The sequence below is a fragment of the Anopheles maculipalpis genome, chromosome 3RL (genome assembly GCF_943734695.1).
Source record: "Anopheles maculipalpis chromosome 3RL, idAnoMacuDA_375_x, whole genome shotgun sequence".
In the NCBI taxonomy this organism is placed as follows: Eukaryota; Metazoa; Arthropoda; class Insecta; order Diptera; family Culicidae; genus Anopheles; species Anopheles maculipalpis.
In genome coordinates, this window is record NC_064872.1 from 19,545,545 (window position 1) to 19,569,600 (window position 24,056).

At 44.0% G+C, this 24,056-nt stretch overlaps 3 protein-coding genes across 4 annotated transcripts in view; 1 reads left to right on the top strand and 2 right to left on the bottom strand.

Moving 5' to 3' along the window:
• LOC126564500 (mannose-P-dolichol utilization defect 1 protein homolog) overlaps nucleotides 1-24,056 on the bottom strand; it is a 161,617-nt gene that overhangs the window by 34,429 nt on the left and 103,132 nt on the right. Inside the window, exon 1 of one of the 2 annotated variants that reach the window (XM_050221562.1) lies at nucleotides 7,424-7,506. The exons of the other annotated variant lie outside the window; for it this stretch is intronic. Within the exon in view, the coding sequence (XP_050077519.1) occupies nucleotides 7,424-7,467 (44 nt within the window). The 5' untranslated portion in view covers nucleotides 7,468-7,506. Of the gene's footprint in view, nucleotides 1-7,423; nucleotides 7,507-24,056 lie in introns of those variants that run through there. 2 annotated transcript variants of the gene reach the window in all.
• Nucleotides 8,656-10,484, top strand: LOC126564535 (U4/U6.U5 tri-snRNP-associated protein 2). The gene is made up of 3 exons (XM_050221613.1): nucleotides 8,656-8,815; nucleotides 8,901-10,143; nucleotides 10,229-10,484. The coding sequence occupies exons 1-3, from the start codon at nucleotides 8,782-8,784 to the stop codon at nucleotides 10,482-10,484; spliced, it is 1,533 nt and encodes a 510-aa protein (XP_050077570.1). The 5' UTR covers nucleotides 8,656-8,781.
• Nucleotides 12,181-22,807, bottom strand: LOC126564171 (nuclear hormone receptor HR78). Its single transcript, XM_050221130.1, has 5 exons — nucleotides 22,771-22,807; nucleotides 15,018-15,375; nucleotides 13,836-14,922; nucleotides 13,486-13,763; nucleotides 12,181-12,714 (listed from the first exon to the last, which is right to left on the bottom strand). The coding sequence occupies exons 1-5, from the start codon at nucleotides 22,774-22,776 to the stop codon at nucleotides 12,194-12,196; spliced, it is 2,250 nt and encodes a 749-aa protein (XP_050077087.1). The 5' UTR covers nucleotides 22,777-22,807; the 3' UTR covers nucleotides 12,181-12,193.

Below are 24,056 nucleotides of genomic sequence, written 5' to 3' on the forward strand. Positions count from 1 at the left end.
TACGGTTTTGTCTAAGTGATTCGACAAAATCGAGCCTCATTCGTGGAAAAGATAGTTGAAAACTATCACACAGAGGATTCCGAAAAGGAAAATCAACCACTGACCAAATCTTTATCATGCGACAAATCTTGGAAAAAATTAGGAGAACATTATATCACGCAATGAGCTCATATAGAGCCCTGGCTGAAACATATAAGGCTTGTACGAATGGTAGATGGTAAACTCTCTACTCATCACACGCCATGGTGAAATTAGTAGATAGAGGGAGATGGGATCGCCTGTTTACTCATCGACCTTTCGCTAGAGAGAGTCATCCAATTCATGTTAGATATTATCGAGACAGAAACCAAACCAGCAGTTGAACACGTACCATCTCTTCTTTGATTTCAAGGACGCATATGATAACATAACCAGGGTAAAACTCTACGAGGCCATGAGCTTTTTTGGAATCCCGCCCAAACTGATCAGGCTTGTTAGAATGACCATGATGGAAAACTCTCAGGGTCCTTTGCTACCATCAAAGGCCTGCGTCAGGGAGATAGGCTCGTCTGTCTCCTATTCAACCGGACGCTAGAGAGGCCCATTCGTGACATGGAGCTGAAAACTTCGGGAACCATCTTCTATAAGTCAACCCAGATCCTGGTATACCCAGGTAGCAGAGGCCTAGCAAAGGATCCAGCAGCTGGTAGAAAACCTCGGGTTGCAGATGAACGAGGCACCAACCAAACGACACCAAATTGGTGGTGGCACCATCAGCGTCCCTACTAAGAAATCCGAAACTACGTGGTGTACGGAAAGGTGACCGGAAATTTGAAGTCGTCCAAAACTTCACCTATCTCGGGTCAAAAGTCAACACCGAAAACGGCATAGAGACGGAGTTGTGCACTAGGATGCTGGCGGCCAGCCGGTCCATCTTCAGCCTGAGGAAACATCTCACCTCAAAAAACCTGTCGGGACGGTCGAAGCTGGGACTGTATCGTACCTTTATAGTCCCAGTACTCACATACGCCTCTGAGACATGGACCCTGTCTAAAACGAGAGAAAGATGCTCAGAAGGATCGTTGGTCCTGCATGTGTGGAAGGACAATGGAGGAGCCGCTACAAAGAGTTGTACGCTCACCTTTCGTGTGCCACATTACACTCGCCAGGCTCCGATGGGGTGGTCATGTCATGTGAATAGTACCAGACAACCACATTCAATACATTCTGGCCGTTTATATGAACAAAGAACAGACACTAATAATGGGTGAAACGGATTGATGGCTTTCATGCATGGGCTAAAACGACCGGAATAATGAAGTGGCAGACAATAAAAATACGATTATTTCCCCTCGACGTTATTCCAATGGATTGCTTCTGGGGTTACAGCGCCTGTTAGTATGCAATTTGTTGTAGCTTGATGAATTTTTTAAAAGGATTATTCATCGCTTACTGCTGGGAATGATTTTAAATTTATTTATTTAAATTTGAGTATGACGGCTCTCCTCCGTAATTATGCCAAACTTATGAAGAACAACACTTGCTACAAAGAACACGTCAACTTCTATTTAAAAGTTAAAAGCTATAAAGAGAACATAGCGCCTGAAAGTATGCAAACACTTATTCAAAGCAAAATTTTAGTGTTGCATCCTAGAACCATTTTGATTGTTGCTCATCAATCCCAGCAAAAAAAAAAATTGATGAATCAATCCACATGTTCTTCACTCTTGAATCTCACTTTCGAAAAAAAACCCGACAAATAATCTTAATCATTCTCTTCCTTTCTCAACCAACGAAACTGCCACCTTCACCACCAACAATGCAATCACATCTTTCCTCGTCCCATCGTCGCAACGCGTTGGGCCGCTGCTACTCTATAAATCCAAATTACTCTCCTATTTCCTGCAGCAAATGGGATCTGGTAGCGACAGCAAACGTAATGACGTCAATTTTACACGCCGTCTTGAAGAAGCAAAACGATCCCCAATGAACAAAACCACTACACTGCTTGTTTGTAATCGAACTGGTGGGAGCGAGTCAGTGGAGGGTAGTGGGTCCAGCACTGTTCTACTTTTCCATCCACGATCTCGGGTCTAGCGAGGTCACGGCAAAGACTTCTTTGCTGAAGAGGTCAGGAGGAAGAAAAAAATGTATTACGATGCCGGATGGATCGGAGGACCCGCAGTATGGCTGCGGCTCACTACACACGTCACCCGTAAGGCACACGATGAGTCTAATGAGTGCAGCAGGTTCTTTAACGCCGTATCGCCGTGCAGTTTTACACAAGGGCGAAAGAAAAAAAAATGTCCGTCCGAAGGTTAATAGTTAACAGGATGATAGGATGTAAAATGTCCAGGGCCCAGGTTTTTTTTATGCTTGCTTTGCAGCATCCTGCAGCTCGTACACCGTTGAAACATTGAACTAAAAACACTATCAAGGGAGGGGGAAACCATTCTATTTCAGCAAACATCTTACAAAGATTGGACTCGTTCTTAAAACACTTTCAAGTGTCGTTAGTGAAGCAAACGGAAGTGTTCTGGTGCTCTTTTATCGTTCCGCACACACCGACAGACACACTTTATGAAGTGCAATCCAAGTGTTGAACCATTTGGCGGTACGTTGGGAAAGGAAAGTTTATTTCCCGACCAACCCATCTGCAGTTAACGTAGATTGATAGAAAACGAGCTACATAAGCCATCCATTAATCATCCGACGCGAAGAAACTAAAACATTGTGCTGCAGCATGCTTTCAAGTTGAGCAGAGCATAGGAAAAAAAAATTCTCGCTTGTTACGCTTTGGTTTTTGTACCAAAAATGACACACATATTCCAGTCCGGCTGTATTCATTGAAAGTGTTAGCAGCGAACCACGGAAAAGTAGTCAAACCATCTGCCCTATCCTTATGCTCGGTTTTTGTTTTGTGCAACCCCACAATAAGCATAGAATGATGGGACAAATATTGAGGAAAAAACGCAACCACCGTCTTATCAAAGCGACGGTGCGCACAGATTAAACAACAACTCTCCCCGAAAGGTTGTAATCCTTTCCTCACCTCACCTGATAAAGCACCAGACGAGGTGATCCAAGGGTCGGGACGATGGCAATGATGTTGCCCCAGGTTTTTTCATCGGTAATCTCGTCCGGCAAGCACGCATTATCGGTACATGAAGAATTTTACGAACACAATAGCAAGTGTTGCCTCGTGCCCTATAGTTCATATTTCGCTTCTATACGCAGCGAGCGTGACACAAATGTTCCTCTGTTTGAAAGAGGGTCAAAGAGGATCGAGCATACGTTATGGTGGTTATGTTTATTTTATGCATTAAACACCCGAAAGTGATTACTACAAAACGGACACATATGGACGACCGTCAGGATGTAGTTGCAGATGAAGATTCCTCGTTAATCCTCGTTGTTTCCTCTGAAGAATGTGCCGTTGAAAATGTTTCCGCTGATAACACCATCTCCATCCATCGTATTTCGTTTGGATTGTTTATTTTACTGATAGCGAGCAGTGTCAACATTGTGTCTGCGTTTGTCTAATGGGCATGTAAGGTATTTACATTGCAAATTTTGCATTTCAAGCAGACTCGTATTTAGGCGCCAAAGTAAGAAAACATTCAACAAAAGCATACGTTGAAGATTTAATTATTTTTAGTCAAATGTATTTGTTCCCTGCGTTACAACGGTGAACCATTGATCAATTACTCCTTCATTACATAGACAATCTGCGGAAAGTGTGTCACTCCATTCCGTCATAATTCACATACATTTTTAATAATTCTGTTTTAACCGGCAAAACCGCACGCTACCAGTAAAGTCGCAAACGCCGGTCTATTATAATCTAATAACTGGCGGGTCTTCTTTTTTTGTTGGATGGGAAACAAGTGGATGAAATGTATGACAGGAATATTGGAAAATAAAATCTACATTTCAAAATTACAATCTGTCCCAATATTGTCACTTTTACACTCCTTGCTGTGGTTGCCCGGCGATAGATGATTCTGTTACGAACGTAAAGGGGTCGGCAAGCGTTTTATTTAAACGAGGTGAAGTATATGAATCTACACTAAATGTTTTCCTTAATCTAGACTTAATTTCCACGGAACGACCAAACGGTATCGCATAGAAGTAATCTTAAATGAAATGAAATACACATTAGTTGGGAAACATTTCCTCTTTCGCAATCTTTCCATGATAAATTCACTAAAGATAAGATAATAAATTTTATAATGCTGTTTTTATGATATAACAGTTTTATCAGGGCAAAAAGCCATCAATATTCGTTATCGCTCGGTTTACATCACGGATCTTTACTAGATTGAGTCACCCAAAGAGAGGCCTAAGACCGCAAAATTTTCTTGGTTAAAGTCGCCTAAAACCTCTAATGCCGTTGGCTGTCAACCGGTCATTATGTTCAACATCGATACGCCATCTGATCATAGGACTTGTTGACTTAACAAAAAGGGCAAACCATAAACAAAAATGACACAAAACAAAGGCTTGGATGAGCTAGTCATGTCATGAGATTGTTGACGGAAGACCCGATCATCTAGATCTATTTTATAAATAGTATCTCATACACTGTATTTTGGCAAGAATTAAGGTCTAGTAGACTGATAAGCCAACATCGAGTACTAGTAGTTTCCAAACACATATAACTTGCACTAAGTTGCATACTAGCGCAGGAAAAATAATATTGTATTGTATCTATCACAGTTGGATAGTCAGTCCACGCTAAGAGGGAACGGTCCAGATGGGATTTGAAGTCCGGACCAGCCGTGTGAAGACTGTCTCCGCTAGCGCCCCTGTCATCGGACCGCCGATTTATTCAGATTGCCCCTGTGTTAAGGTTGAAACACTATACATATTTGATTGATATAATTCGCCATATTCAGCATCCTTCAAGCCGAAATATTAGCACCAATTTAACACTTTGTCATATCACCCTGGTGTGATGAAGCGAAATCGGATCACAGTCGATCGCATTACTCCGGTTTTTCGAGTATTGATATTTTGGTGTTCTAGATCAAAACTATTGGATGGGTTTGATAAAATTATAGGAATGCTGAAAAGAAAATGGGACAACAGCAACAATTGGTGGTGCATGAGTAAAATAAAGAGTTCAAAGAGTTGAAAATAAAAACAGCCAGTAAACAAATTTGCAAATTTGGTCTAAATTTGCTCTCTTAGTGAATAAAATGATACTAGTTGTAATCTCGATTCAATAAAAAATCATACACAGCTAAAAAAAAATAATCCGACAGCCCAACACGTTGCCAATCCCTGGCAAATCCCCTAGAACCATTTTATGCTGGAGAAAATCCCGCGTGTGTTTCTGTCTCTGTGTGTGGCTGTGTGCGCCGGTGCCCGCTAAAACCCACGGAATCATTTTTATTTTTATTTCATTTCATTATCCCCTACCCGAACGATGCTCTCTTACTTCCCGTTTTACGCGGCAAAACCCAGACAACTTTTTCCACGAAAACCGTCGCGCGCCGCAAATATAACAGCTTCGTGACACGCAATAGGAAAAAAATATGTATATCCCGCAAACGCACCAGTTCGTACCATATGGTACGCTATTTTCAGGCTATTTTCCACTCCGATCAAAAGGGAGGAAAGATAAATGGAGGGAAAATGTGAGGCAGCACTTTAAAACTGCACCAGACTCTGTGCTAGGGAACGTTGAAGTTGACCACCTGAGAAGAACATATTTTTATACTAATAAAAGTGACGAGAATCATTCGTTCGCGTTCGAGTATAAAGGTGTTTGAGGGACCAGTCAAAAGGGGAGATTTTCCCGACTATCCATACGTAGAAGGACATTCGTAGCCCTTTCCTTGAGTGTAACGAGCCTGTTAAACGAGCTAGCATCTAATCCACGCTAATAAAAAGAGGAGTAGTTAAGTAGTCACAATAGGAAAAATAATCTCACCGTTCTAGGGTCTACTTTTCTTCTATAAAACAACCTGCAAAAGCTTCATTTTCTATAAAGCTTTTCCTTAGATGGATCTACTTTACACCCACTTTTATGATGCGACTATTAAGACCGGAAGGAATATGAACTAGCGATTCCTCGTTGGTTGTATCACGGCGAGGACAAAGGAGCCCAACAAGCGCCTCGCTAAGAAAAATGTCTTTTCCAAGTACTAGCGGTGGTCCTTGCAGGACCAGCCAAGAAAGGAAAATATAAACTAACCACCTACACCCGAACCGGTTGATTGTGTTGTGTTACCGATGTTTTTCTCCCATATTTTTCCAACCCAAACGACCAGTGTGTGGCATACAGCTGCTGCCGTGGAAAAGGTCATGGCTTTCGGGCCATGACGGGTACAGCCGGTAACAAAACCGGAAGCAGTACGTCTTAAGCTCGGCAGGTTTTGAAAGGGGTGCAAACGCACGATAGTTCGTTTGGTGCGTTATTGTTTTATTCTCGGGCCAAGCCAGTTTTCGTGTTTTTAAAGCGTTATTCGCGATCGTTACAAAAAGTGAAATGAAATAATAATATCAACATCGAAGGTGGTTTCCACTCGAGCTGGGCAACAAGGTTTGGGGCCTTGGAAATAATCCCTCGATCAATTCGAACAAATGATTAGTTACTGAAATGGAAAGGCCCAGTGAGAAACGATACCACTAGGAGTAACAACTGGGTAACAAATCAATTTACATTTAAATGACATGCAAACAGTGCCGCGAGACTATTGGACGATGAAATGGTTAGTATCGGTTGTTATTCGCATTTTAAATGGAACTATAAGCGAAATACTACTGGAGAGGTGTGGTAGCATAGTGGTAGAGGTGCCGGTTTGTGCTAACACAAAGCGACTGGTTTCAAATCCCTTCCGGAACGGGTCGTCGTGTGGATTTCCTTTCAACAAATCAACGTAGAAAATCAGAGTAGTTAAACACATATTCAACATTACTACTACATGCCTTTACATGCGGTGAAACACGGTACGCAAGGTCAGTTCTCTCCGATCGGGGAAAGGATCGGATCGAAATGTCGTAATGCGGCAACACACCTTCAACTTTGACTTCTCCATAATGCGTAACCGGTGTAATATGTGTGCTTGTCGGGGGTGGACAAGTATATATTGTTGGCACACGTCCAAAGACTACCCTCGTGTGGGTGTGTTTTTTCTGTTCGGTAATGAGCCTGCCCAATGTTTTCTTCGTGGACATGACTTTCGAATACATTTGTTGTAACAGCTGTTTAGTGGCTAGATTTCTTTCCAAGCATTTGTTGTAACTTAAACAAGTTGAAATCATGGAAAATTATGGACAGTGGAAAATTTAAACGATTTTAAAGTAAAAAATAAAGACAAAGATGGCAAGTTGTGCTATTTTCCGGATAGACTTCCGGTAAGGATACTTCTCCACTGCTCCACTGACTAGGATGAGGTCTGTCTTGACCTCAACGCGACAACCAAGACACACTTACCGAGAGAGATGCTTGAGCAGCTGATTCTTTATAATGGACACCATTGTTGCGCCACTTTGACCAAAGGCTCTCGGCTTTTCTTCACCTTCAACGATTGGCTTTTCCTCGTGTGAGTTGCGGGCACTTTTCTTCACTTTTCCACTTTTTCCTTCTCACACTCTTACTCTTTCTTCCGCCGGTTTAACTTTCCTAGCGGCACCTCGCAGTCGCACACTACCACCCCTACTTCCGGAAAAACACTTGCACCTTTTTCCTTCCTGCCTGCTTATCACCACACAACACACTTGCGAACGATGTTGGCAGCAGCATGTGCATCGCAGCACATGACACGAGGCGAAAATCAACCACACACATCCACATACGGGTCACGGACACGTTCCAGCCGTAAGGGAACACAGTAACACACACACGCGCGCGACACAGTGCACCTTCTTTCACCCTTTTGCGATTCGATTGACTCTTTTTCTGCCTATATTCCAGCCCACAACCGCGGACAACGGGCTAAACACTGAATCATGCCATCGTTAGCACTTGTAATGAGCTGTGCGTGTGAGTAGTTGGGGCACAGGTGTAAATTCCTTTCCGTAACCCTAGTATGCTTAGGGGGGTCCGTTTGCCCTTGCCATACCCTCTCACAGCACCGAACAACGGAAGGCCATTGGATCCGCTTACCAACACCGCAGCACAAAACCGCGAACCACAATTCACCAAATTCCGCTTGGTTTCACACTGCGTACGCACTACTTATCGATGCCACGCAACACGCGCACGATGATTAATCGATTCCCGTGATAAGCGAACGGAAATTAATGAGTTTCTTCCCGGATAACAAGTGGACGACAAATGCAGGCACGTCCTTCCTTGTGCTGTCCGTGAACGCAGTGAAAACAAATCTTCTACTTGCGCCAGTGCCCTTTCTTTACGCAAACCCTTTTTTCCTGTGTTTTTTTGATTTGTGGACAGATGAGAGCTATAGCCCACGGTTGAGCACTTAAAATGGGGTTTGAATTGAGTCATGCAATTAAATTTAAATTAGTTGTTTTTTTACTATTTAGTAGCCTTTTTATCATCTTATTTGTTGCAATGATGAACATAAGTGAATTTCCATCATTTGTATTTCAAATCAGAGGACATTTTATTTAATTTTACAAGAAATGTTTGGATTCCCTATTTTTTTATAGTGTATGTGTGTGGGTATGTGTGTGCAATCGGCGGCACCCGAACGCAATGTGACGTTCCGTGTCGGCTTGTTGTGACAGCTTCGATGCGGGAAAAATACTTGTTTTCTTGCAAGCTTTAGCATAATTTCGTTTCCTCCACGCCAGAAAGTGTATTTTTCCCTTTTTATTAAGATAAAAATGGCTCCAGCAAAGGAAAACGATTCTCAACGAGGTAAACGCGTACAGCTTTCATTCATGCCCGATGGCAAACTGTTGATATTAACCTCACAAATGTGTGTTGTTTACACTCTCTGCAGATCAGCAAGGTGTTCCACCGACTAAGAAACCGAAATTGGAAGATGTTCTCGATGAGGATGGTGGAAACAGTGGACAACAAGTGGCTGTGAAACGGAGGCAAACCGTCACAGATCGTTCGAAGCAGTGTCCCTATCTGGACACTATCAACCGGCATCTGCTCGATTTCGATTTCGAGAAGCTATGTTCCGTTTCGCTGACCCGCATCAACGTTTACGCGTGTCTAGTGTGTGGCAAATATTTCCAGGGCCGTGGAACCAACACTCACGCGTACACCCATTCTGTGGCGGAATCGCACCACGTATTTCTCAACTTGTCCACGTTAAAGTTTTACTGTCTGCCGGATAACTACGAAATCATCGATTCGTCGCTGGATGACATCAAGTACGTGTTGGATCCGGTGTTTACCTTGCGTGACATCCGGAGTCTCGATCGGGAAGATGTGAAGCAATCACGTACGGTGGACGGTACCTTTTATCATCCCGGTGTGGTCGGGTTGAACAATATCAAAGCAAACGATTACTGTAACGTGATCCTGCAGGCTCTTTCACACGTAAAACCAATCCGGGACTTTTTCCTGATGGAGAAAAACTATGCCAACATTAAGCGGCCACCGGGCGATACGGCTTTTACGCTGGTGCAACGTTTCGGTGAGCTGTTGCGCAAGTTGTGGAACCCGAGAAATTTTAAGGCACACGTATCGCCCCACGAGATGCTGCAGGCGGTCGTGCTGTGGAGTAACAAACAGTTCCAGATCACGAAGCAAGGTGATCCGATTGAGTTTCTTTCATGGTTTCTGCACAGTTTGCACAAACAGCTGCGTGGCAATAAGCAACCGGACTCATCAGTGGTTAATAGGAGTTTTCTGGGCGAAATGAAGATTTACACTCGGAAGCTACCACCGACGGAACTGGACGATGTTCAGAAGCAGCTACTGCTGGCCACGGATGAATACCAGGAAAAGGAGGAAACGTCCACGTTTCTGTATCTGACGTGTGATTTGCCCGCGACGCCGCTATTCATTGACGAGCTTAGGGAAAACATTATCCCGCAGGTGAATCTGTACCAGCTGCTCGCCAAGTTTAACTCCATCTCGGAAAAGGAGTACAAAACGTACAAGGACAATTTTTTGAAACGATTTGAGATTACCCGTCTGCCAAAGTATGTCATTCTATACATTAAGCGTTTTACCAAGAATACGTTCTTCTTGGAGAAGAATCCGACCATCGTGAACTTTCCGGTCAAGTAAGTAACAAAACCCGCAAAGTCTAACTACTTTACACGTTGTGTTCTAAATCAACTTTCCATCCTTTCTTCAATTTTTCTATAGAAATGTGGACTTTGGAGACATCCTAACAGAGGATAATAAAAAAGCTCACCGATACACCAAATACAATCTGGTGGCAAATATCGTACACGATGGTGAACCCAACTCTGGCACTTATCGGTGTCATATACTGCAGAAAAGCACTAACCAATGGTACGAAATGCAGGACCTTCATGTGACGAACATACTCCCACAGATGATCACGTTGACTGAGGCCTACATTCAGATTTACGAACTGCAGGAGAACGACGAAACCTAAAAAACTGATAGTGCAGTATTTTTTGTAGACCATTTCTCTTTGCGTTAATTTTGTGTATGAATAGATAATTTAATACAACAATACGGCACTGGACCGTCATAATTAATTATAAATAAGATAATTTAATACGTGAAAGAAGTTTTATGGACTATGCTTTAAAACCTTTTGATCGAAAGAAATGTATCCTCACTTTACTTGTCCAGTATTTGTAGTCTGCATATCCACAAATCAAGACAATTACTCAATATAGAGATCTTAGAAATAACATAAGACCTAAGGAAAGCTGCTGTTATAACAATATTGTGGATATGGTCAATTACTAGCCAGATATCGTATCGTGAATTTTGATGAATTATTACTGTCTAATATGTCATCAACTTATCCCAGAATCTGAATTCATTGTAATATTCTTCTTTTTCATCTTCACTTAACGACCTTCTAATGCTACATCACACCGGCCAATGGCCTTTGGAATAGACACAATTGATACCACGTAGTTGTATAGTGAGCCCTTAATATGGACATCGTTTCGGATGGGATGTTACCGGATATCGCAAAATAGGACTTCATAAATTCCATGATGGGAGCGTTCGGGGTGAGAATGTTTCATTACTCCCATCGCACTACCATATAGTACAGTTTTATTTGCTTCCTTCTGTCGTTTTACGTTTTTCCTTAAATCTAATCCCCTGTGTGATCTAATTTGATCCTGCTACGGATAGAGGACATATTGTCGTAAGGTGTGTGGGTTTTTGTGAGAAAGTTTTAAGGTTTTTTGAAATCATACAATCCTACAAAAACTATGCAGCAATACTCCTCTCAATACTTGTTATACAATGCGTATGTATTGTGTGTGTATGTGTATATATATATTATATAAATATTCTAAACATTGGCTGCATTCAATAAACAAAGCCAATATTCTCTGGGACGAAAACCTGATGCAAATCTTAAACATCTAAATATTGCCTGTTTGTTTTTTACTCGCACTTTGTGAAAACCATACTGCACATGTATTTCTAGTGCCTTCAATACATATAAAAATGTATAGCTTTTTCGTGCCATTACTTTGCACACTTTTCCTACGAACAAACGAACGGTTTTCTAAACAACTACTACTGCTGCTCTGCCTCAGGTACGGATACATGTTTGCTCGCTAAGTTTTTCTTTGATGCATGTGTTGTGTTCAGGATTGCACATAAGCACGATTTTGGGTGCAAATAAATTCTTGAAATGCATGGATCAACATTTTAACCCCGTTTAGGAAAGGCGAATAGAATCATTCACACAAATTGTCGTTTAAATCATCGTTTCGAAATTGAAATAAAAGAAATCTAATAATACTACTCATTCTAGAACGAAATTGTTATCCTATCGTGTTGTAAAAGGTTGAAATCATTTAACAGGATAAACCAAACTGGGAAAGCTACGCTGCTAACGTTGTGCATCTCTTTCAGAGGGTCAACGAGCACTTTAAAAATATAGATACTTTAAAATACACTAAAAGCATATTAAAATAGACTAAAGGCCCGTGTGGACTAAAGGATAGTTATTAAACGTATCCTCGCGTTATTAGCTTAAGCTGCCATACGCCATTTTGGGTGGATCAACACACCTATTTAGAATGCACTGCCGGTGGAAGAAAGACAAAAAACGCCAATCAATCAGTCTCTTCAGTACTATAGATACGCTTCCCAGTACTACTACTTCTACTCATCGCTATCCATTGCCGCTGGGATACCGTTGTTACTGTTGCTGTTGTTGCCACCGACCTGGTCATACTTCTGTACCAGATTCGAAAACGAAATCGCTCCATCGTTCGTTTGCATGACGTACGTCAGCACACTATCGATCTGTACCTGGCCGATAAGATTGTTAAAGAACAGATCTTCCAGATCGCACTTGGAATTAAGGGCGCGCAGTGTTGGTAGCTTTAGTAGCAGCTTCATCAACCGTTGTTCACAAACCTGTGGTGTCAGATCACCGGCGGTGCGCTGTTGCTGACGATGGTGTTGATGACGGTGATGGTGACGGTTCTGACTACGGCGCTCGTAATAATCAACGTCATCATCATCATTTTCATCCTCTTCGGTGGCGCGAAGATTTTCCTCACTTTCGCTACTTGCTAGGCGGGCGTGACGGTCGCGATAATAGTCCCGGAATTCGGACAGTACGAGCTCTTGCAATTTTGCCAGGTGTTGATTCTTTTCCTTGTCTTGCAGCGCGTTATCTAAGGAGGGTAAGAATAAATAAAAAGATTGCAATTTGATGAAACATACGTTACATTATGATCGTAGGAACATAGATATCTAAAGCTGAGCTGAGCTGATAAGATCCTGATCCGAATATTCCTTTACAGACTTGCGCCTCTTGAAATCCAGATATATCGTTGGAATCCACCAAGTTATCGATGTTGGAGGAAAACCTACTAACGATCAAATTGTTACCTCAGGAATATCGGTAGCGCATCATGCACAGTCCTTAGATATCCTTAGCACATTTATATGTCCTCCAGAGCAGTACAGATTCCCTAGGAAGCTCTCACTGCTGTTGAATGTCACTACGGACAGAGTAAGCCTGGGGCTGAGTTAAGGACCCGAGTCAAGGAGTTCTTTTGTCGTATGTTTAACAACATTCCAACTGGTTAAAATGCGAACTGCAAAATTCACACCATTTAAATGACTTCTCCTGTCTCGAACTTTCCTTAAGAAGCTGGTTGTGAGATAATCTTATCGTTCCAAACTCGACCGACAGGCAAATTATAAAAGACCTCAGAGCATCGGAGGAGTTCTGATATGATCGTTACCTCGGATAAAATTGTTATTTTTCTACTAAATTGGTAGGCTCACGGAAATAAGTGTATTCTTAGGACATTATCAAGCAAAAATATCCCGTTTCAATCTTCTACTTCTGATAGCATTCAACCACGAGGGAATTTGGCTAAGCTTTTTCAGACATCTTTGACTTGATCTACACCCACCTACTAACCCAAAATACTAACCTGGATTAAAAATGGACAACAATCGCAGATACGCGTACTCATGGTCGGTCAGATTCATCTTCTGCAGGTCGTTTACAAACTCCTGTATCAGCAGGATGTACTTCTTTAGGTAGTTGATGACATCGACACTGTACTTTTTGTTCAGGATGACCGTTTTCATGTACTGAATCAGCGCAAGCATAATCGTGTTGAACGAAAGCTGTCCACTGCTCTGAGCCAGCCCAATCATAAACAGTTCCGGCCACACCTGACGCACCAGCTCACCTTGAAACCCATCACTAGAGGAGAAAGAATGGTAATGCGTTATTCCACCATCACTTGACAAGGTATTCTATTCCTAAAGAACGCACCCAAGCATCTGGAAGATATGATTCTTCTTCATCCAGTTAACCGTAGCAAATAGCAACCGCGAACCGGTCTCACACACATAATGCACGCTCAGATAGTTCGGCAGTACGTTTGGCACCTGAATGTCAAAGTGTACGCAGTTCTCGGTAAGGACCGGTTCACCACGTCCAATCCCACCGTAATCGAAATCAATGCACACTTCGTCACTGCTATTGTTTAGCTCAGACTTAATACCGAAGTTGTTGTTGAGGTTGCTATTCAGCTCCTGCTCCATGCTCTGGATGAACTCGAGCGAGCTGCAAAGCAAAGATTTATCCATCGAGCTCCCATCACTGGTATCCATCGCGAGCGATGGAAAGTGAGCTCCACCGGGAGATGCATTAGAGGCACTTCCACGCAATCCGGTTCCGCTACCACCAACATCATTTCCACCGGTTGTATCCCCAGCCAGTAGAGAGGCTGCAGCAGCTGCTGCAGCCGCAGCACTAGGAGTCGTCGCACCTAACGTTGCACTGGACATTGCTACCGCTGCAACAGCTGCCGTTGTATTTAACCCAATCAGAGCTGCAATTGAATCAGCCGCACTGGTGGACACGTTTCCCAGCTCCGATCCCGGTTGTCGATCGGGAACTTCCATCTTGAGTGATTGCAAGCTTCCAAACGGACTCCCAGGCATCCCACTGCTTCCCGGTCCGGTTCCAACAACAGAACCTGCGCCACTGGGAGAAAACTGATGTCCAACCGCACTGGAAGAACCGGCAGTCCGTTCCGACTGAGCTCCACCATCACGACCGATCGATTTATCGCCGTACGTCCGTTTGCTAAGGTTCGCCGTAAAATCAGCCAAACTAAACCCGGGCAGATAGTTCAGGAAGGAAGCGGCCGCAGCAGCTGACGATACGGAAGAGGACGCTGCAGCAGCCGCAGCAGCAGCGGCAGCAGAACTTGCCGCTCCTTTCGACTCGCCCTTGCCACCGGAGCTGCTATGGTGATACTCCTTGTTGCGATGCGGATTGTACTTGCTGTTCGGGTTCGGTCCCATCTGACCATCCTTCTTGTCGATGATCGGTTTACGCTCATGCTGGACGGCTGCAAGAAAGAAACCAAAAGGTACGCAAATCAACATACAACGCAACGTAGCCAGTCCGTATCGTCGGCCTCCACCCTCCCCCAAAAATACATACAATCACTGCGCATTCCACAGGCGAGACATTTCTGCAGCCGACAGTACTGACATCGGTTCCGGTGGTGCTTCGTAACCTCACAGTTCATTGACCCGCGGCACTGGTAACCGAGCTGCTTCCGGATCGAACGCTTGAAGAAGCCTTTACAGCCCTCACAGCTGATCGCCCCATAGTGGCGTCCGGAGGCACGATCGCCACACACTAGACAGAGCTCAATGCTGACGCTGTTCTGCTGTAGTTGCTGCTGGTGATGGGATGATTGGAAGGTTTTGTCCTCAAGAAGATTACCGTGGACTGATGAGCCACTGCCACCGCTAAGCTGCTGCTGGAGATGCATGCCTCCCTCTAGTTTCATAATCTGCAAGGCACAATTAGAAAAAATTGATAATGTATATCCTCCTTAGACTGGAAAATTTAAGCAGAACCTCGAACTCCAAAAATCCATCAGTACGTCAAAAGAGTCAACGTGTCCCCCACTGTGCGTTGATCGACTTTCCAAACGATTTCAACCAACGTTTTTACGTTGTTCACCTGTTGCTCTATTGCTACAAAAACTGTCCGTACGGTACACGGTACCTAATGGAAATGATTGCTGCTGCCACGATACCCTTCGAAACCTTCGCGCCCGAAAGGGTACCAATGGGGAGAGAGAGAGATCGAGCGAGAAAGAGACGGATAAAGGGAGAACGAAGAGAAAGACAGAATGCACAAAAAAATTCCATCCCGCGTCCTCTGCCGATCCGCAACTAACCCTTGCAAGCGAGAGAACGTTACATCACATCAACACGATCATCATCATCTTTCTGCTGCAACCCTGATCCTCCCGTAACTTCCAGCAGTTCTTCCTCAGCTACTGCTACTACCACTACTACAGAGGTCAAAGCTCTGGACGCTTCTGGTGTTCTGGCCGTGTGCTTTCCTATTCTGTTCCGCGGCTACCGCGATCTAACATTACTTCTGGATGGTTGATTGTGCGCATCTTCTCGCGTCTCGGTGGCTGAGCTGGCTGGCTGAGCTGGCTGACTGGTCTCCCAACTCCAAACTCACCCCACGCCCGCTAGCTACTGTTCTATCGTCGTAATTTGTAGGGATGCCTCTGGAGTGGAGAGTTCCCGTTGCCTCATCATTCCGGCGATTGCTCGTTTCCCATCCACCCGATAATCTCGCACACGGTAAGCTAAGGTTAGACACACACACATAGAAGGCCGTGTGTTGCATTTGCCACCTGCATTCGCCACGCACCACCGTTTTACACCGTTCGCTTGGTACTACGGGAGGGGCCACGGCCAGTGCTGTTCTGATGGAAAGATTATTTGCACCTGAATCGATGCGATACGGTCAATTGCTTTGAAAAATTTTGTTTTCCTTTTCTGTGTACAGTTTCGTAGGAATGTGCGTAGAATAATGCTTTTTTTGCGTTGGGGATTGGATGCAATTGGAATTAACTGGCAAGTATCGGGGACAAACAGGAGCAATTAAAGCTATCACCGATCAAGGAATAGTTTGCATTATTTTAAATTCTACCAAGAATGTATGCAGACTTTTCGCGACTAATTAGCAAAGTTGGAGCAATTAGCTGGTCTCTAGAAGTCGAGATGAAAACTCTTTTGTCAGTGATCGAGACACTTCCATATTTTTCTAGCTAAGGTAAGCGGAAGAAGACCCCAAGAGCTCCTAATAATAGTTATGTTATTGAAAATGCAGACATGTATTATCTGATAAATAAAATAGATTCCCGTGTTTTGGAAGATAGAATAAGGCGCGGCTCGGTGGTGAACCGACAACGGAGCCGGTTTTTACACGGCAGAACCGGGATTAAAATCCCATCCGGAACCGTCCCCCGGTAGTGCGCTGCTAACTGCGTAGTATCAGCAAGTCTAATAAGCCATTGGATTGCCAACGAGAGAGACCTAGTAGGTCATTAAGCCAAGCAGTAGAAGATTACAAAACAATTGTGGCTGAAAAAGGTTATAATTTCTGACTTCTCTCGACTTATCTTACATAAAGCTGGATATCCCTATCTGACTTACGAAGAAACGGTCCAGATACGGTTTTTTGATGTAGATTCGTTCCTGTTAGCATCCCGCACTGCTACCATAATGCCATCGGTTCATCAGTTCTTTCCATGGCTTTAACAGGTTCCATGGTACTCAACAAAATATTTAAGTAGTTCTATCCTCCAACTACGAGACTTGTAATTAATTTTTAGAAGTACGAGACTCTAGGGACTGTGGGATAAATCCCAACCGGACGGATCCCCCGTAGTGAGAGGATTGGGTGTCCAAAGACGTGGTATTAAAAACTTTAATTATCAATCAGATGACAGGTGTCAGCTAGAAGGTCGTTAAATCAAAAAGAAGATACTGACATCACCTTCAGGTTGATAACCTGAGATGTACGGACAAGGAACAGTGTCCGGTAAAGTAATAAGCCTCTATTGATTGGAACTTAGGTATTAGGTATTAGGAAGTATAAAAGCTGTACATGAAAATGTTCTTCTTAAAGGATCTTGTTTTAGAAGAATTTTTGAATATTACAACATTTATCATTCTCTGAGCAAGTTGTTGTTTGACAATAAATAAATAAATGACACCTGATAGCCTTGGAGTGAAACTAAGGAGGAAAATAATCGATGATATCAAGAGTTAAATGTCACAAAAAAAAACAATTTCTGTCAAGTATGAGATGAAAAAATGGACCGTATCTAGACTGTGCTCAAAATTTCGTGCAACCGGAAAGATTTGTGAGCACAATAGAGGTGGAAGACCACGGTCCACCACGCCTAGAGAGGACACACTATGATCGTACGGAGCATGAAAAAGGATCGTTTCAAATCTTCGTTCAGGCAGTTATCTGTTTCGGACCGGACAATCAGACGACGTGCCGTTGAAGCCGGATTATTCTCTCGATGTCCTGCGAAGAAAGCTCTGATTTCACTTAGGAACCGGAGAATGGCAGAAATGGCGGACGGTTCTGTGCAGTGATGAGTGGAAGTTTAATATCTTTGGAAGCGATGGCGATTTGCCGTGTACGTCGACCAATTGGAAAATGCTTCGATTCACATTACTGTCAGAAAACGGTAAAGCATGTAATGGAGGCAATGTAATGGTCTAGGGATGTTTTTTTTTTTTTTTTTGCGAACGGTCTTGGTCCAATTTATCAAATCGATCCTGAAAAATGTCATTCTGCCTTTGGTGAATGCAATATGCCATTTGAATGGATATTCCAACAAGACAACGATCCCAAACACACCACCAAAGTGGTCAAATAGTGGTTTAAAGATAATGAAATCGTGGTGATGAACTGGCCGCCCTTATCTCCGGATCTGAACCCTACGGAAGAACCTGTTGGCGATCCTGTATCAGCGAATTGATCGTGATGGTGTTCGACGCAAGGATCATTTGTTTGCACAAGTTAAAAAGGCGTGAGCAGCAATTCCACAAAACTTCATTGGCCACCTGATCGAGTCTATGCCTCGCAGATGCAAGGCTGTAATTGAAAACAATGGATTGGCGCAACGAAATATTGAAAGTTTATTTAAATTTGGTAAACAACACGCGAAGCTGCACTTGTTTTGTCCAATACTGTATGTTGGTGCCATTTATTCCTATTGAAGGATACTCTCCAAAGATTTCCAATAGATACTAGCGAGAGTTGATGGTCCTCACTTGACCTGCATGCCATATTTTATATAAAAATCTGTATAAAATTCTTAGATTGAAACATAAATGATTTTTTCGCCGACCTCTGTTCGATCACAACGATCACCAGCAAGGATCAGATCAACCTGATCTCTCCATCAACTCAAATCGCAACAGCTATACATTCACATTCGCACACGCTCATATTGCACCATATTCGTCCACATTATCCCCCTTGCTGTACGATGCGCACCTTTTCTGGCGCTACTTCGCCCCATGCTCCTCAACGCGGTCACCTTCAGTGGAGCGGTAATACGCGAGCACAACCAACCGGACGAACCAGAAGTGGAAAGGCAAGGTGGCTCACGCGGACGTCGACCGCACTGGTCACTCGCTTCCCCTCTCCCTCTCCTGTGCAGCGAAAGATTGGAAGCCCGTTTTGATAGATTTCATTGAACTTTACACGCGCGAGGCGCACTCGAGAGGCGAACGATGCTGCTCCCGCTTTCTTTCGCCTTTCCCTTCCCTTTACCGCACACACACACACACATGGGGGTAGCGCCCTTTTCTCGCGCGGCTCTATGTTCATTATGGTCACCGTTACGCCTCGTCATAGTTCTCTCCGCTTTCCCGGTTATCTTCCCTCGCGCTAGCGTTTCGCTTCCCAACAAACTACAACCATACACAGCACAGGGTAAGGTGCTCTCAACGGTGACGCAGTAGCACCGATCACCACCGATCCATCGCAAAGGGCCTACCGCTACAGATGGGTTTTTCGGAATAAGGGAACAGGTGGAAGTGCGCACGATGAGATGGTTATTGGGAGGGCTTTGGGAAGGGGAAGAGAGTGAAGAGAAAAAGTTGCCTACGAAGTCACTTTTTCCCTCGACACGATCTAGTTTTAATTTCTTCGCTGGGCTGCGTCGTGGAGAGTGTAGAGACAACGCACAGGGGCGCGCGCGCCAACGAGTCTTCGCCATGCCCGTTACAAATTAATCGCTAGGAAGAGTAAATCTTGTTGGGTTGTGATATGGATTTGAGTATTGTTCATCATCAATCGTGTTACCGGAAAATTGTGTAGGAAAAATCGACTAAAATGGCTCTATGGCTGCAATGTTACTGTCTCAAACGATGTAATATTGTTGAATCTTTTACATCAAACTAATGTTCACTATGTTCTAGGAACGTTGGAAAGTAGCTGTAATGTCTGTAACATCGGAAATTCTTAAAAATATAGTCTTTTTAATGGATGCAAAGCACGAAGCTACCAGTTTCTAGCGTCCCTTACCCCCGAAGGTATGCAATCAATGTTTAAAGATCTCGATCAATCTCTCCATAACAGCCTCTATCCAAATGTAACTTTCCAAACTAGAAGAAGTCTGAAATAGTGGGTCATAACCTCGCGTGATTGACATATAATTTTCAAACTTCAACATTTATGTCTTTAGAATTTCATACTATATTATTCTATTTAATCTAATTATTAATTTAAAACCTACTGCCTGATTAGCCCACTCAGTGTTCCGGCGACATGAAATTTACAAACAATTAACGAACAACAGATAGGTTTTGTCTCGAGTCGCTTACTCGCATCATTATTTCTGCCGCTGACAATCCCGGATCAAATGCTTACCCTACTGAATGCGAGCAAAAGGGTCACGCGAGGTCCAGGACCCCGTGATTGAGAGCATTGTCCGAGACCGGAGCTAAATGGCTTGGAATGTATTGACCCACCGACGAGAGGAGTGCTGGACAATCGATGGAACCATTGAGCGGTCCATCGATGAAGCTAAGTCGGACGAGTTTTATGCGTTTCTTAAGCTACGGCAACCCAAGCAGCAGACACCTGATCCAAGCTCCATAGTCCAGGCTACGATCCCAGAAGTGTAGGGTGATGCACGTAGATCGAAGTTGAATGGACTCGGGCCGCATCAAGCATCGGGTCGCGGAAGCTCGTATATTGCTCGCATATTCTGGGAGCATCTGCGGTCGAACCAGTGAGTACTTAACAGTGTAGCAACTTGATGCAGATGGATCACGGAACTTCCGTGTCATGTTGGTAACCAAGTCTAGCAATTGGTGCGGCTTCACATGACAGGACGAGGGTTCAAAATCCATATGGGCCGTTCCCTCAAAGTAAGGACTAACTATCCAACTACATGGTATCAGCAAAGTCTAGCAAGCCATTTGTTTGCCAGGATGACCAGATAGTTCGTTAAGCCATGAAGCAGAAAACTACAGAAAAAAACTAAGGTTCAAAAGCCACTTATTGAATCAGATAAGAGAAGGCTTACAATTTCTGACTTCTCTCAACTTGATTTATCTTACATAAAGCTGGGTATCCCAGTCTGGATGACGAGGAAACGTTCCAGATTCCTTCGCCATTGTGTGCCATGCCTTTACCAGATTTAAACAAAAGGCTTTGAAATTTCAAACAAAATTTTGGTAGTGCGACACTCCAGGGACTGTGAATCAAATCCTATCAGGACCTTTATATGGCCGACATGACCTATGGAGGGACAATCCGGATGGGATTTGATCCTCGGCTTTGCCCCGTGTGAAGACCGGCGCCGTTGTCGCCGCACCACCAGGCCCAGCCGGCATGACCTACAGATCTCTAAACCAAGCATCTTTAAACCTGATTTTTGAACTGACAAACCATATCGATATTTACTCGCTTAGCAATCAATTTTTGAATATTCCAACAAAATGTTAGAATACCGTCGGAGGAATCATAAAACGGGTTTACAACTCAAATCATGATTTAAAAAAAAAAGAAAAAGAAATCACTGAATTATTATTCAGCTTCTATTGTGAACAACTCTTTAAATTGATCCTGATCGTAAGGCGTCTCTTCTAGTGTCCCAAAAAAAAAAACGATCTCATTCCGACTGTTTGATTATCTCCAGAGCACACGCGCACACAAACTACCCAAGAAGCGAGTTTTGGGTGACATTCACCTCGCGGAGGCCAACATTCACCACCGTTCCTGGCAAGGTGTGTAAACCTGTGCCGCTTTCAAAACAAAGAACCCGTTCGCGGACAAGGAAGCGAGTGCGGATCGCGAACAAATGAAAAATCGCCCAAACATCAAGCGCACCCCTCCCTCCCAAGAGACGAGACACTTTCGAGATCGGGCATAATCTCTGTGTGTGCCAATTGGAAAAGGTCGCCTGTCGTCGCGGAACGTTTCTTGGCTAGAGGGATGCGTGTATGTGTGTGACTTTGTCCACTTTACTACCACCCTTCTTGGGGGTTTTGTAAGGAATATAGGTAACAATATGGCGTTGTATAAAGGCCGCGTGGAGGAAGACGACAACGACGGTTGTAGCATATTAAAAACGACAATAGGGGGGGCTATATTTACATTGACCGATGGTTTTGCCTGCCAGGGTGAGTTGTGACACACACACACACACACTCATGCAAGCGAGCAGACGACATTTGATATCGCGGAGACGGAATCGGAACAACGGTGAAACGATTTGATTTCCCTTATGGTTCGGCGCCCCTTGGATCGGGTTAGCTCAAGTTGCGGCTGGATCTGGGATCTGATCATTAACAATGGAGCTCAAGCAAGAAGGGGGAGAAGTACAGCGAACGAACGATAATCGTGCAAAGGAGCGAGCGCGAAAGATCTCAATCGATCATCTCCATCCAAAACGGTACAATCCATTCGTGCGATCCAAGTAGACTTCCAACGCCACTCGGATGACAGATGAGAAGGGCGCCGCCGTAAGCGAAAAGGTTCTCGCGTGAAGGGCTTCGGCGAATGAAGTTGTCAAGCGGAGAGTTGCATTCTTCTGACTAGGATGAAAAATGATTCAGAAAATACCGCTACCAATTACGCAAACATGCAGTTACCACCACCGCCACCACGAATCAGGTCTTTGCGTTGCTGAGATTCTCTTCCTTCAGCTGCCTCCGACTACCGAGGGTTAAGCCAAATGTCACGATCTCGCGTTCTCAGCATCGCTCGCAAGCTCATCTCACGTCCCAGTGCGAAAGGTGAACAGCGGAATGAACGGTGAACGGTCGTAAAATTGGAGCACTTTAAGGACTCGCCCTCTACCATCCCAAGACTCTTTCCCTATTCGTACAATGACATTTACCTTCATTCGTCAGAAGCGGAGTGCCTTTCACCCTTTTTGAGGGGGGATGGTAGCTGCTGTCCTCCGTGTTTCTACCTGATCTTCCTGGTTCCTGTTGATCGTAAAACGGGATCGGTGAAGGGTTGCCTCGGGCACACGATATGAAGGGACGGCACGTAGTTTTCTAACGGGAAAAGTGGAGCGCCTGCTGCGTCCTCAATGTGGAAGGTGGCTGCCCCCCAGTGCAACAATCTTTTCAATCACACACGGTTCACGGTCACACCGGAGCACTTTGAACATCGTTGGTGGTATTTCCGTGGTAAGATCACCAACGTCATCAGAACCTCGCACACTACCACCCTTTCGCGCCTGAGAGGAATGGGGAACTGGATTGTGACGACGGTGCACACACACACACACAAACACGCACGTGTATTGTTGGTCGTTTCCGTTTGACTTTTTCCACCCCTTTTTGTGAGGTAGCTTATTGTGCAAGAATTTATGCTGAGGTTAAGGGTATATATTTTGTTGGACGGAATCCGTTTCTACGTAGGCCACTGTACACTTTAAAAGCACATAAAAACACAAACACCCACAAAGCACACCACCACGTAACAACACTCGAACGGGAAGAACAATTGCACCACACACTTCTAGCGACTGCAGAGCATCAACTCCGGCCTCCGGGACTGTGCGTCTTAGCAGGTGTGATGACGATGATGCCGTCGCCACATTTCGAATCGAAAAACTGGGAAGAGCGCACCGTTTCGAAGCGGCAGAACCTGTTTGTCGGGAACCCCACACACAACCAACCTCTTCCACTGCTGAGCGCACAACATACACAGCTTCCCACCGGACAGCGATTTACGGCGGAACAGCGCGACGATCCCGTTTTTCTGCTGTTGATCTCTTTGTTTTGACAGCAGCACTCGTCGCGAGACATTTGTGCATGTTAGGGCACGAATACACGTCAAGATCGTTTCAGATACATTTGTATTTTAGTGTTTATGCGTGAGTTTTGACCTTTTCCTTGTGTTTTGATCTATAAAAAGTTATCAAAATGACAGTACAATAATAGCATAATGTGGTAAAAGTTAAAAAAGAAGTTTTTGAAAAAAAAAACAGTTTAATGCTACGACATAAATGTTATGCTTTGCACCGTGGATACGAAGCTTTCGATTGGGTTCGCATTTGAGAGTTTCGCGACGGGGGATGACGTTTCCGGCATGTCGCTCAAGGTTGTTAGATAATATTTTTCTTTTTGAAGTACCTTGGCGCTGGAGCATAAATTAACCCTTCAATGTACT